The sequence below is a fragment of the Lissotriton vulgaris genome, chromosome 11, assembly GCF_964263255.1.
Source record: "Lissotriton vulgaris chromosome 11, aLisVul1.2, whole genome shotgun sequence".
Classification (NCBI taxonomy): Eukaryota; Metazoa; Chordata; class Amphibia; order Caudata; family Salamandridae; genus Lissotriton; species Lissotriton vulgaris.
The window spans coordinates 858,444,067-858,458,717 of record NC_141699.1 but is presented as its reverse complement, the minus strand read 5'-3'; the positions used below and the strand labels follow the sequence as shown (position 1 = coordinate 858,458,717).

Sequence of the window (14,651 nt, the reverse complement as noted above, 5' to 3'; positions counted from 1 at the left end):
GGCGAATTCCTACAAACAATGCACTCTACATGCTCAGCGGGTCACGCACACGCTGACAACTAGGGGTTTTGATACACTGGGGGAAGTCCTCGATAGAACCAGAACAGGTGAAGATCCTCCTGGGCGCACAGATCAACACCATTCAGGTTAGGGTGTTCCCCCACGAGAAGAGAAACTTCATACAGCTGAAGGAGACACATCAATACCGGAAGGGGAAACCTCTGACAGTGAGGACAGTGAGCAAACTCAGGGGGATGATGGCATCCTGCATACACCTAGTCCCCAATATCCAACTACACATGAGACCATTCCAGGAAGGGCTCCAGCAGCAATGGTCACAGGCAACAGGGAGTTGGGAAGATCTAGTGGTTGTAACGCACACAGTGCTTGAGGAGATCATAACGAAAGGGAAAACATTTACACCACCAACTCCAACAGTGACCATCACAACAGACGCATCCTAAATGGGGTGGGGAGCGCACATGAACCAGCTCAAAGTGAGGGGTTTGTGGACACAAACAGATGCGATCAGACACATCAACTACCTGGAACTAAAGACCGTGTTCCTTGCCCTAAAAGCCTTCCAGAAACAATTGTACAGGCAGAGGGTGTTGATACAAACCGACAACACCACAACAATGTTATATATCACCAGCAGGGAGGAACACAATCAGTGGCGTTATCAAGACTAGCGCAGGAGATATGGAAGTGGACCATCCCACTACAAATAGACCTCCTGGCGATACATCTACCAGAGAAGTACAAAGTGGAAGCAGACAGACTCAGCAGACAGACATCCGCATCCCAGGAGTGGGGGCTCAATACACAGGAAACTCTAAAGCTATTCAATAAGCGGGGGCCCCACAAATAGTTTAAAAAATCAATGGGAGAGCGAGGGTATGAGGGGTGCGTCCTGTCCCCAGATGCGTAATACGTTGAAACAATATGGACTGGCCCACTATGTGTATGTAATCATGTTAGTCACTGTTTTGTGGCCTGAGTTTGGGACCCATTAGGTGCTATTAAAAGGCCCCTCACACACCAACCTGGTTGGTGTCATGCTTCATCATCTGGGTCCCAACCAGGCGGCCGAGTGCCACCTGGTTGTGCTGCGACGCCCGATTACAGCGGAGCGGGTGTGGGTGCAACAATGTGATGTGATGTGAATAAAATAGTTAAAAATACCTCTGGGAATCCTTACCTTTGTATTTTAATGTTGGCGGCCCAGGGTATCGATTTAAAAATATGTGTAGTGCAACTACTAAAGGAGTAACTTTCCTATGAGTTGGCTTATGTGTGGCGGTCTACATGTTTCAGCCCCCTTTGAGTGATTAACAGGGCTTTCTTCAGACTAAGAGGTGGAAAGTGAGTGGCGAAAGGTGAAAGTTGCCACGTGAAAAAAACAGTGTTTTCCATACACACTCGCTAAGGTGTGTGGTAAAGAAAAGAGGAAAAAGGTGTCTGCGTACTCAGCCACTTTAGAGTAGCAAAAAAATTCCTGTGGGGAAGAAAGAGACAATACACAACATATATGGTTTTGCAACATAAAATGCAATCTTAGACATTTAGCAGCGTCATGCATTCGTCATATTGAAAGGCCATTATGGTGACTAAAATCTGGCTCAAGCAGAGCGGCATGCATGGATACTGTGTTGCATGCCTTTACTTAATTTGTATATAGAAGGTTGGCAGCGATATCTTTATAATCTGGGAGCAGTGGTTATGCCAGTGGAGCGCTGCATTTGAAGTAACACTGTGTACTGGTGGCTGCGCTGTATTTACAGCCCGTGGTGCGCTTGTGCGTGCACTGGAGTCGGTGGCACTGCTGCGTGCTGGAGGGCAGCTGGGGAGAGAACCCAGCAGTCCGCGGCGCGCTGCGTGCTGTTTAATAAATGACATGCATTTGAGTGAAGCTGTAAAGACCCAAACACTGCCCCGAAATAATATCGTAAAGAGACCGCTGTGGGTGCTGTGTATATTAGAGTGTTACCAGAATAGTAAAATAAGGGGTTAAAAGATGCACCAATATTTACAATGCTACAGAGTTTTAAGGCAGTAATCGGGGCTCGGGGAAGAGGCACAATCAATGTCCAATCTGGAAGTAAAAGAAATGAAAGCGCTGCTGTGAGCTGTATCGTAACGATAAGTTCACTGGAGGTGCAGCGTTGGAAGTTACTAGAGGCCTTACTTTTTAAAAAAACTTTTTATTGCTTTTCGTAAATATATCAAAACATGGTACACATGGTGTCATACACGTACAGTTACATCAATGTGCCGTAAACATACATTCATGAATCATCGTGCAACTCAGTTATTTCTTGTTGCATTGTACAACCCTGCCGTATCAGATCAACCATATCAGATAAATGACATAACCAGTATAAAGGAAAAGAGTCCATAACACCCCAGGAATCATCACATGCCATATTTAAGGAGAGGGTAGGCGGTCAAGGGAGCATCTCAACCACAACCCGATAGGTCATCCACTAGTGGGGCAGCTAGCATCCAAACCCACCCTCAAGTCTAGGCTGCACAATTGAAATCCAGTTGATGCGTTCAATTCCTGACGGTCTACAGTTACTTGTAATAGTTCCTGGTATTCACCATGTTCACTCTTCATCGGAAGGATTGCTCTGAGAGTGTGACAATAGATAACATTGTAATGGTGCCCAGATATCGCGGGCCTGGATGTAGGTGGCAGAAGTTCTGCATAAATTGCCTGCTGTTCCTGACAATATATTAGATCATGAAGCCACAGCTTAAACTTGGGTGCTCTCCCTCTTCCCCAGCTAATTTACGATGTACAACTAAGTGCGGAACGTCCAATACTTCCCGCGAAATCTCGCCTCTCTGCGAGCCTCATCCATGTAGGCTGTGAGTTTAGATCTAAACTGAGATTGTGTTATGCCATCCGGCCTAGTAGCTAGTCTGCTCTCCAGTGATTTAAGTTCAGTCTCAAGCGTACGTAACATATTCAAAAAATCTTTAAGCACCCCAGCACCCTTTGCAATGCAGAAGCCACGTAACGTCACTTTGAAAGCCTCCCAGATAGTTTCTACGCTATCTACCGAATCCCTATTACGTTTGAAAAAATCCTTAATCTCCTCTCTGAGCTCTTCCTGAAACACAATGTCTAATAGTACAGTAGGTTGCAATCTCCAGCTATTTCTGGGAGGGCCATAATCTGTGGAGGACAGTGTAAGCCGGACCGGCGCATGATCCGAGTAGGTCCTGGCCAGGTGGTGCACTTGTAGTATCGCCGGACATAAACCTACACTCAGGAAACTATAGTCCAATCTCGCCCATGATGCCGCTCGTGCAGTATAGTGGGTCCCCTCCAGGTCGTTAGGGTGTAAATGTCTCCACACATCTATCAGATTGTGGTCTGTGAGTGTGGAGTGCAGCGTATTGCGGGCTTTTGTGTAATGATGGGGAGCCGGGTGAGATCTATCAATATCCGGACTCCGTGCAATTTTTTAAGCCCCCCCCCCCCCCCCCCCCCCCCCCCCCCCCCACACAATATGGTTCGACCCAATGTCCTCAATCTTTGCCCATAGATCTGTAAAAAAGTGGGGTTCGTCCACATTAGGACCATAACAGCAGGCCAAGGTAACAGAAACAGATCCCAATCTTCCCCAAGTCAGGCAATATCTCCCCTGGGTGTCGCAAGTGGCGCACGCAGGCGTGAACGGAGTGCCTCTCCTAACCAGAATCGCTACACCTCTCACGTAGGAGGAGAAAATCTTATGTGTCGCCCATTTACAAGCAAATATGTTGTTACGTCTTGGGTGACAGTGTGTCTCTTGCAGCATTGCCACGTGTACCTGGTGTCTGTCAAGATAGGATAGTATTTGGCGTCGCTTACGCGGGTCATCCATCCCCCGTACGTTCCATGTAATTATATTCAGTCTAGTAGTTTCAATGTGTGTCATGAGCTAAGCCTTGCACATCCCTACAGTGTCCCAGCGAATAATATAGCCGCAGACCCAGACTCCTCACCTTCAATCGCTCAATAACTGCGGTTCCAACACAACAAGGAATTTTCAAAACATCATCAATCGTTGTGCACGACCTTACAGCAAGTCTCTTAGATGTGCTTATGGACAACCACATGTACCAATCAACCCCATCAAACAACCCCCCCACAAACCTACGTCTAGTCAACAAAAACTGTAAATTCCCTCCCCCCACCCACTGAAGCAACCCAATCTTGCCAGAATCCCATATCCACCCTGCCACCCTGCCTCCAAATTGAAACCCCCCTTTCGTTACCCCCCCCCCCCTTATAGTTCAAAACTTGTACTTCCATGGGGAACACCCGGTGGGGGACCTTCTAGACAGCTATGCAGTCTCCTCGCTCCCCTTAAGTTCTCCCCCAAAGGTGCCGTCAGCCCCATCCTGAGGAGGGGGGAGCGGTCCTTGAACCTCAATTACCTGTAAACAATTGAGCCCTATTGGAAGGATCTCACCTCGCAGCAGCTAGGTTCGGCTGATCCAGCCTACCAGTCCGTAATAGTTCCTTTAGGGGGGTGCAGATCACTGTGCTGGAGTCAGTTATTCCAGATCCTCATTTTCATTCAGAACTTCATTCCGTTGCGAGGCCTCTAGCCGCACTTCCCCTCGGTGCGCCCGTTTCAATGTCCGGAGAAAATCTTCGACTTGCTGGGGAGACGTGAAGAATCGTTGCTTCCCTTGGTGCGTCACTCTGAGTTTTGCTGGATAGAGGAGTGCGTAATCAATTTGCTTCGATCGCAACTTCCGCTTGACTTCCACAAATTTGCGGCGCTCTTCTTGCACAATAGGTGTGAAGTCTGGGAATATAGAAAAAGTGGTACCATCATATGCCAACTTCTGCTTGTTCCTCGCAGCTCTGAGGGCAACATCTCGGTCTCTATAATTAAGTAGGCGTGCAATGATAGATCGTGGGGGGGTTCCTGGCACAGGCCATGGGCCGAGGGTTCTGTGCGCCCTTTCCACTATGAACTGCGAAGAAAAGGCGTCTTTGAAGATGGAATCCAGCAGTAGTTTTTCTATATGTTCCTCCATCCTGCCAGTATTTGTCGATTTCTGGTATGCCTATAACGCGTATGTTGCGCCGACTGCGCTCTTCCAAGTCCTCGTTTTTGGTGGCTATGACGCAGAGTAGCTTATCCATTCTCGCAAGTTGCGTCGTATGCGCTGCAGTGACGTCATCTGATTCCGATATTCGCCTTTCTGCCTCTTTGATGTGGTCTTCGTGGCCATCCAGCTTGTGGGCAATGGCATCCATCCTAGAGGACATCCTGTCGACCTTGTCCACTACTGTAGCGAAGCCTTGCCGCATCTCTTGCAGTATATTGGCCATATCTGTAGTCTGTGAAGTGGCTCAGCCAGGTCCTGCTCCTGTTCGGCAGCAGTAGATTTGTTACCCTTCTTCGCAGTTTCGAAATTTAGCCGGCAGGAGTAATCAAGGCAACCCCCGGGTCAGGGCGAAATGCGAGGGCCCTGACCGCCACACGGCTGTCTCGTCGTCAGCAGGTGACCCTGTCCCGCACCCCAGTCGCAGCAGCTCACTCCGTCCAGTGCTACTTAGCTGTCTTCACCTCCCGGGGTCAGCCACGTGTCTAAAAAATTGTGTCCCGCTGAAACAGCATCCCACACTCGCCAGCTGCCTCCTTCACTACTGCGATGCAGGTTACTGGGCCCCTTTTCAAAGCCTCGTAGGGCCCCGCGGTAGCAGGTTGCTGGGACAGTAAAATTGGCATCGGCGTGCAATACTCAGCATCCACAACATGGGGGGGGGAGTACCTGTGGCGGCCCGGCAGGCACCGTCCCCATCAAACCACCGCCCAAAGTTCTGTTGCTCCAGGGGGGTTGATCGCACCCGCCGCAGGTCTCCCCAGGCGTGTCGCACCGGCCAGTAAGGGCCTCACTGATCATGCACTGCCATCTCAGCCGGTCCTCCACTTACTGCCACTGTCCATCTCCCTCTCCGCCACGGGCCTCATGCAGCCAACACATTACACACATTTTTAATCGATACCCTGGGCCGCCAACATTAAAATACAAAGGTAAGGATTCCTAGAGGTATTTTTAACTGTATTTTATTCACATCACATCACATTGTGGCACCCACACCCGCTCCGCTGTAATCAGGCGTCGTAGCACAACCAGGTGGCACTCGGCCGCCTGGTTGGGACCCCGATGATGAAGCATGACACCAACTAGGTTGGTGTGTGAGGGGGTCTTTTAATAGCACCTTATGGGTCCCAAACTCAGGCCACAAAACAGTCACTAAAATAATTACATACACATAGTGGGCCAATCCACATTGTTTCAACACAGGCCCCACAAATAGACCTATTTGCAACACACCAGAATGCAAAATGCCAATACTTCGCATCCAGACAGCCAGGTCAGCAATCCCAAGGAAATGCCCTATCGATAAGCTGTTAGAAGACATTTGCCTACGCTTTTCCCCCAGCCAAATCCACAGGTGACCTACCTTGGGGCTAAATGCCAAAAAACAGTTGACAACTGCTTCCCCCTCTCTGTCTAAGCGCCAACCTTTCTGCACGAACAGAAGAGCAGCCCCTCTCCTATGTGTACATCATTTGTCCTTCAAAGACTGCTTCCCCTATTAAGTCACACTTATCCCAACTACAGCTGCGTTGGGTACCTTCTGAGAATGTTCATATTGCCCACTAGGCGAACGGTCACTGGAAAACTTTGGGCAACAAGGTGGCTACTTACTAAAGTTGCCAGTTGTTCAAATGTTACATTAAATTTGACTATGCATCAAGCCTGGTTTAATGCAACAATTCTTTTGATACTTTGAACTATCATATTTAGTAGTCCCATTCTGAAGTTGGCACTGCTGAGTTGTCAGTATGCAACCTTGCACTTGCCAATGGGGCTACTAGCCTTCCCAGAGTAAAAAGACAATGTGGGAATTTTGCTGTCAGGACATGTAAAGTTTTAAACCACATGTCCAACTTATTATAATGTACCCTGCCTTTAGGGCTTGGTAGGCATGCCTTAGGGTGGGACTTCTGAGTTTTGAAAAGAAAGGTTTTGGGCTTCAAACTTTAAATGGCAAGTGTCAGTAAGCAGTTTAAAACTTCTCTGCCGGAGAGCAATGGCAGGCTGCGAGTCATACTTTACTTTGTCACACTCGTGCTAGTAGAATAAGTGCTGCAGTCCACAAGAGAAATTTTACTTGTAGGCCCTGGATAACCCTGGTATCATATACCAGGGACTTATAAGTAAGTTACTTTTGCCAATTATGGGTGAACCATTCAGACATATACCTTTTTAAGGGTCAGTGCACTGGCACAGAGATCTGTTCAGCAGGTCTTTGTGCACCTTCAGAGTTTAAAAGCCAGCAGCATCAGTTCAAAACCTTGCGGGTGCTCATGAAAAAAGAGGTTTTTCTTAACAACGTGAATCCAGAAAAGGTTCATGCTGCAAAACGAAATGCTTACTTATGTGTAGGAATAATTCTTGCAGCTCGAAGAGTTTTCTGGATTCACGTGTGACATGTCTGCTTTATACGGAAATGAGAAGTCCAAACAGACAAGATCCATAGTGCCATGGAAGGAAAGGTCAAAGAGCAAGTCGCTGGAGGGAGAGGGGGTTAAGGATGGGGGACCAATCTGAGGATGACAACCACGCACTGGTACTTTTGAAGCAAGAGCAACAACAAAATTTGGGATCCAACCACGAGATGGTGGATTAATGCATTACTAACCTCTTCAAGCTGCAAAACTACTCTTGAAGGTAAGTAACCATTTTCTTTCCCTAACTTTAGAACTTGGTACTAAAGCGATGTCAGAAATAATTTCTGTCACTTTTGAGTTACTCTAGGTTTACCCATGAGTCTGAGTCATTTGTAGGTCTTCCTCAGAGTTAACCTATCTGGCATGAGCTATTAAGAATCTTTGATGGATGTTATGTCCCATGAAAGTTATTTGCAAATCCTAGAGTTTAAGCATGTATGGACATTTTCTACCGTATAGGCTGTACACAATTGTGGTATTGTCCAGAGAGTTTAGCAAGGTCCAATTACAGTTTGACTTGGGAGATGTACTGGGAGTGGAAACTGCTTTTATAATGCAGACTGCAAATCAAGCTTAAGATTTGAGAACTATCTCATGATTTACTCACAAGTATGCTGGAAACTGTACCTTTACTATGTCCAACCATGCTGGATTAAGGTCTTAGTATGTGAAGTTTAGATTAGCGATCTTGCCTGCAGATGTCCTTACATTAGATATGACAGGTGTATGAAGCTGGCTCTGTATATGGTATGCCACTAGGTGGATATTCCATCCACACAGACCAGCGATTCTCCTAGAAGTGTACAGGACTCAATGCTAACCCAAAGTGCTCTATTAGTAGTAGTGTGGGCGAGCAGCCTTAAGCCTAACACAGAGGAGTGTGAGGAAATATAAATTTTATGGTCAAGAAATGTTCCCTAACGTGTACCCCACCGTCTCCATGTACGAACTTAAAGTGCATGTAACTTCCCTCCTGTGCCAGCTATGAAGACGCAAACACATTTGCGTCCAACGTTAACATGTTCTCTTTCAGACCCACCCTGAACGGGTTGAATGTTCCGTTTCTAAGTATGCCTTGCCAACGTCTTTTTGTGGTGTACTTTACACGTTTTCCAGCCCAGGCGAAGTAGGCCCTGAATTCTGCCATCGAGTCTTTTCCTGCCTTCAGATTCTGACATGCCTCAGCCTGGGCCGGCCCCTGTACCCGTGACCTCTGCCTTACTCCCTGCGCGGCTCACGGCGCTTAGCTCAGCCTGTTGCCTGCCAAGACTGTATACAACCTTCGAATTATCTGTTCCGCTCCTCAAAAATACATTCCTGCCTACTAGTTTAAGTAAACATCCTTCCAGCTGCAGAGCAAAGGGCCCGGCCTCACTGTCTCCGTCCGAGTAATTCATAGTCTCTGTTACCATGGTAGGCCCATGCCCCCTCGCATCTCATGCAGACACCTAGACGCTTATACACGCACTCACAGTCAGTATAGAATAGCCTCTGTCCGAGAGACCTTTTCCTTCTAGATAATATGGTTCCCAAACATCAGATACCAGATATGATATAGGAACGAGTTGATCTGACATGCCAGACTTCTGTCTCTTTCCTCTAGTGTAAATGTCAAGTCCCCTGCACCCTCCAACTTTACGTCAATCACACGTCATGCAGCTGCGCGCGCATCCTAGCTACCGAGTCCTGCTGACTCTGCACTATTCTGTCATAGAGCCACCCACTTCTGACACTTACATGTGACGTTTCTAGAACACACCTCTGTACACGCCTTAGTTCACGCCTTCTGATTACGTATTGCCAACACGTGTGTATCCTTATCTTGTCTCTCTCAGCTGTTACGCCTTCTGCATTGACTTCTATTGTGTATATTAAGTATAAAAGTAATGTAATGTCAATAAAGTATGCTCTATCCCTTCCTGCACCCCAGTGGTGGCAGGAACCCGATATCCGGTACCTGACCCATTCCTTTTTAAGGAATAAAACCCCTAAGAACTCTAACACCACGGACTCTGCGTCTTTCTTTCCGATTGAGTTATTTTTGTTTAAGTACTTACCTGCATAGAAATTAAGACGGTAAATCAAATATTTACCACAAGTGTAAGACATTTATTGCACCTACATTGACCAGTAACTGCTACATGACTCAAAAAGGAGATCCACGCCTATTTTAGAAAAATAGGCTTTGTTTAAGTTGTATTTTAAAACCAAGATCTTCGCTAAAAGGTCAGTACGTTTTTCAGGAAAAATGCTTTAGTCTTTTAAAAGTAGACCGTGCTATTTTCAAACATTACAATGTTATCCTATGTAGGAAAACAACAATGCAGTTTCAGGGGTAAGTACCCAGCTTACAGTTCCAGTCATCAGGATTTAAGATCAGCAGAGGGCAAGGTTCAGGTAAGAACCTAATCTGCACCTCCACCAGCAGCACAGAGGCGGCTAGGTGCAGAGGTCAAATTCGGAGCTGGGCACAATGGAGACTGGGAGTTCTCTAAGGCACACTGCTTTCAGGTAAGTAGATCGGTTGCGGGGCCAAGCTTTGGGTATTAGAGCAAGCACAGGGGGGGCCCACAAGGTAGCACCAAAGATACACCACCAGCGGCACAGGGACGGCCGTGTTCAGGGTGCAAACATAGCGTTGGGCACCCAATGCTTTTCAATGGGAGATCTTGATTTGACAAACAGGCTGCACTCGTCGAACCGGAAGCTGCACAGAGGAAACCAGTGACAGCAGAAGTAAGTTGAGGTGTTGAGGGTCATAGGGGCACTGTCGGTTGAGCTCGCCAAGGCCCAGGGACTTCAGGTGCAGGGGTATCCTTTGATACCTGATTCTTCTCACCTGAGCCAGTAGCAGTCAGGTGAAGCCTCTGGATTTAGTCTGCAGGCATAGTCGTGCAGTCCATGAGGGCTCAGCCAATGCTGGACTTAAGGTCAGTGTCACTGAGGTACCTGCTCTGGAATGATGGGCCACCTGGACACTAGCCAGAGGCATTGGGTGCAGAGTAGGGAGAACTCACAGCTCCTGAGGGCACCAGAGTCTTTTGTTTAGGTTTCTTGGAGACAGGTCCCCTGTCCTCAGGAGTTTTGGTCTTTATCAAAGAGCAGGTCAGTGTTCCTTGGGTTATAGAAGTCGTTGGCTGCAGGTCAGGTGTCATCTTCTTTTGCAGGGGCTTGGAACATGGAGGCTGGTAGGGTTGGGTCCAAGTCAGAAGGCGTCTTCAGACTTTGATCGATGCATGGCGTCGTCTTTGTCCTTCTTGGGTCGGTAGGAACACGTTTCGAGGCCTGGGGGAGCCACCTAAATGCTAAATTTAGGGGCGTTTTAGGGGAGTAGCAGGTAGGTTCAATGGGCACCTTACCGGGGGTGACTACACCCCCAATTATGCCATCCTCCTGTGGGAGTGGGCATAGTTTTAGCCCTGATTGGGGTGTCTCCCCCATCTTCAAGATTTTGTGAACTGAAAGATGTGCTTCCTCACCTCCCCCATCTGAGGATTAAAATTGGCAGAGGTGGGCACACGTCCTATTCTTCTAGGTTTTCTCACCGGTTTTCCCACCCAAAGGGGGGGGTTAACTGGGGGCTGCCATCTGTTGCTAGCAGCAGAGGCTGGGGTTGCATTACAAAGGCGTCTAGCCTTTGAAGCTTCCCTCTTGAGCAATGTTGATCTTGGGGTGGAGGTTTGATACCTCCACCCAGGATGTGCATTGCTTCTGGTCCCAGAGAGCAGAGGATCTCGATCCAGGGGTCTAGAAACATGTCTAGTGGTGGCAGGCTGCCTACAGCCAGTCTGTGACCTCACCAGGGTTGGTAGGTTTTCAGGGGGCACCTCAGAGTAGCCCTCTGAGTACATGGTTCAATAAATCCCACACTGGCATCACTGGGGGTTTATTGAGGGGAGGAGCTTGGTACCAACCACTCCTAGTTTAAAGAAGCCACCATGGTGCTGGGTAACTCGATTTGTCGAGTTTCCTGCCCATGTGCTCTCTATGGCTTTCCTGGCACTTAAAATATCTAAGAATAGACATAAATATTGTAAAGGCATGTCTGCTCATGCCGATATGCCACATCTGGGGTATAGTGCACCCTGCCTTAGGGCTGTGAGGCCTAGTAGAGGGGTGACTTACCTATAGCTGAGGCAGTGCTAATTGGCATGACACAGAGGCAGTGTGCCATGTCCACGTTGACGTTTTGTCTGCATGAGGTCATGAATGCTGCAGTGGAAGCCCGCATGGCCAGTGTGGTCCCTAGGGGACCCTCTTCAGTCCCAATGCTCTATGTACCATTTGCTAGGAGCTTGCAGGCGTTTGCTGGGCCAATTTTGGAATAGTTTTAGGGAAGAAGCACTGGCACAGGAGACCCGGTTGACAGGGATCCTGTGCCCTATAGTCAAAATCACATCAAATAGCATGTAAAAGGTGGAGGGTAACCATTTCAAAAGACACTTTCTCACAACAGGACTCTGTATATCTCACATGGAAATTTACATTGCAACAATATTCATAAAGACTGTTAGAAATCGTTTCCATCATCTGGAGAAAGACTTGCAAGTAACCTTCATGCAGTAGCCATTTGTCTACATAAGTCTTATACATTAGTCTAGCATGGATTACTCTTTTTTTTCTCTGGGTAGCTTGGAAAAAGAGAAGTAGGCAGAATCATTGCTTTTGCTAGCCGCGCTACTTTGTAGTAGCTCTGTAGAATATTCGTTTTTTATAACCTTGTTCTATTACTGGCTACTTGTATTTAAAAAGAGTTGATCTGCTCATTAAATGAGAAAAACAATTCTTTTGTGCACCATTCATCAGGTTTTTTTGATATTGATATTAGCTTCTCAGTGTACAGTATTTTATAATTGATTTGTGTGTATTCTAATTTATGTATATTAATGCACAATTGTGTTTCTGATGATATTACTGAGGTCAACACAATAAATGTATAATAATGCTACTCCTGTGGGTTGCCAGATATCCTGATGCTTTCTAGGCAATAAGACCAACAGAGGCTTGTGAAATATGTATGTGACTCGGAATGTTACTCTTATACAGGTTGATTTATTGTATGTTCATGTAATTAGCTTCATTATAGTTAGCAGGTTACATACAATGATAACATACTAGATATTGATGTGACACAATTAGTTTTTCTAGCTTGACCGCAATGTCTTGTTTTTAGGTTTACCATGATAGTGAAGAAGGCCAGAGATACATCCAATTTTACAAATTGTCGGATTTTCCTTATGTCTCAATTCTGGACCCCAGGACAGGTATGATAGTATTGTGGATCTCCAACTCGACTGTTTAATTTTTATCGTCGTTCTGTAACTCTTTAATTAGATCTTCTGAGGCTCAGTTTAAAAGTTTGAGAAGCATTGCATACCGTTGCCAAATACTTGGTCTCTACAGCTCATTTTACATTGTGGAGTCTTTTCTTGAGTCACCTGCAGGGCATAACACCATATTACCTTTCTTGTGTTGGAGGCTGTTGCAATCAAGAAAATTTCCAGGAATCACAGGGTTGGTGATCTCAATGCAGTACTTAATCTACGAAAATATAAGTGGATACATCTGCTAGACACTAACCAGGGGGTTGAATGAATTTGAGGAAATTAGCAAACAAGTGGTAACATTTAATAGTGGGTAAACATTACTGTATCTTTGTCATGCAACTTGAGCAATAACCATTGCCTCTGGCTTAGTTAAGCATTTCAACAGAGAACAGAGTATACATAATCCTTTCTATTGAGACTGCCGACAAATGTGTAGCAACCATGTATTTGCTTGTTGCCTCTACTTTTGTGTGCACATTGTGTCTATCGGAACTGAATTCCTGTGAAATCCAAATATTTGAGTGCACCAGTTCCCTTCTGACAGGCATGAAATGCACAATCACCAGCAAAAATGTTGGGAGGATCTTCTCCCGGACGCTCACGAAGCATATACGCTAAAGTAAGGGTGCTGATTGTTTTTCCTGTGTGCGTAGTTGCACCCGTCTGAGGCAATAATAGACATCCTGAGAAAAACACAGGAGCCAGATATATTAACTCTGGTTGTATTCATGGGAGATGACATGCATCGGGAAACTATTAAGAACTTTGGCTGAGTGTAGATTTGATTACATGTAATCACCCCAACAAAGACACTAGTTATCAGTGTGATTAGTAATGTTGTGCTTATCCCTTTCATCATTGGGTATCATTTGAGGCCATACCTGAGCTATTGACACTCATGTGTGAGCCATCCTGTTGCATAATATTTCAATCCCCAGGCGAGACCGCTCATGGATCTAATCAGTCAGACAATTTGTAAATACATTTTCGAACAGGGGTTCCGATATTATTAATTTAGCATACTGGGTGCTTCCTTGACAATCTTGAGCACTCACTCTCTAAGAGGGTAAGAATTAGATGGTCATACGTTTGGCCTGTACATTATAACCTTTGGGGACAATAAAGGAGAAATGGACTAAACCCACTTATGAGAGGCTTTAATCAAACACATAGGGCCAGAATGTTAACTTTTTGTAAATAAATGTATATGGAGTGTGTATTCACTGTTCCATCTTGATGCTCTGCACAAGATCTTTTTTCACGTAGCACCCATAGAGCACCTGGTCGATTAATCCAGACATGATTTTTTATGTTCAGTTTTGATATGTTTCTGTTTAACTGTGTCTTCCCTTTGTACATGATTGACTCATACAATGGAAGTGATTGGGTAACACTCATTACTACACAAAGGTGAATCAAAATTCTTCAGGCGGAACCCTCTTGCTAATGTAATGCATGATACCCAAGTTGATGGTCACCCTATTAAGAATTAACGAGGCTCCTATACTAGCCAGTGTTTATTATACTCTTAGTTTCTATAAAGCCATTTCAGTAAATGTTTATTTTTAAATTAGGTTTCTATTTTGATCTTAAAACTAATAAAGTATAGAAAATGTGATCAACCAAGTCAAACTAATAAATCCACCCTGCTCCTGAAATTAAAGAAAACCTTATTTCCTGGAACATTGCTAATTGATAAATTGGGATTTTGTGCCTCAGCTTCACACCAAATGTTTGGATGTGGTACTTGAGACGTTTCATGTGATTGACTTAACCTCCTGACTCT

At 45.9% G+C, this 14,651-nt stretch overlaps 1 protein-coding gene across 1 annotated transcript in view; it reads left to right on the top strand.

The window, feature by feature from the left end:
- The window catches only part of UBXN7 (UBX domain protein 7), a 684,054-nt gene that overhangs the window by 328,199 nt on the left and 341,204 nt on the right, over positions 1 to 14,651 (top strand). The window contains exon 7 of the mRNA XM_086943995.1: positions 12,712 to 12,802. Within this exon, the coding sequence (XP_086800121.1) occupies positions 12,712 to 12,802 (91 nt within the window). The remainder of the gene's footprint in view (positions 1 to 12,711; positions 12,803 to 14,651) is intronic.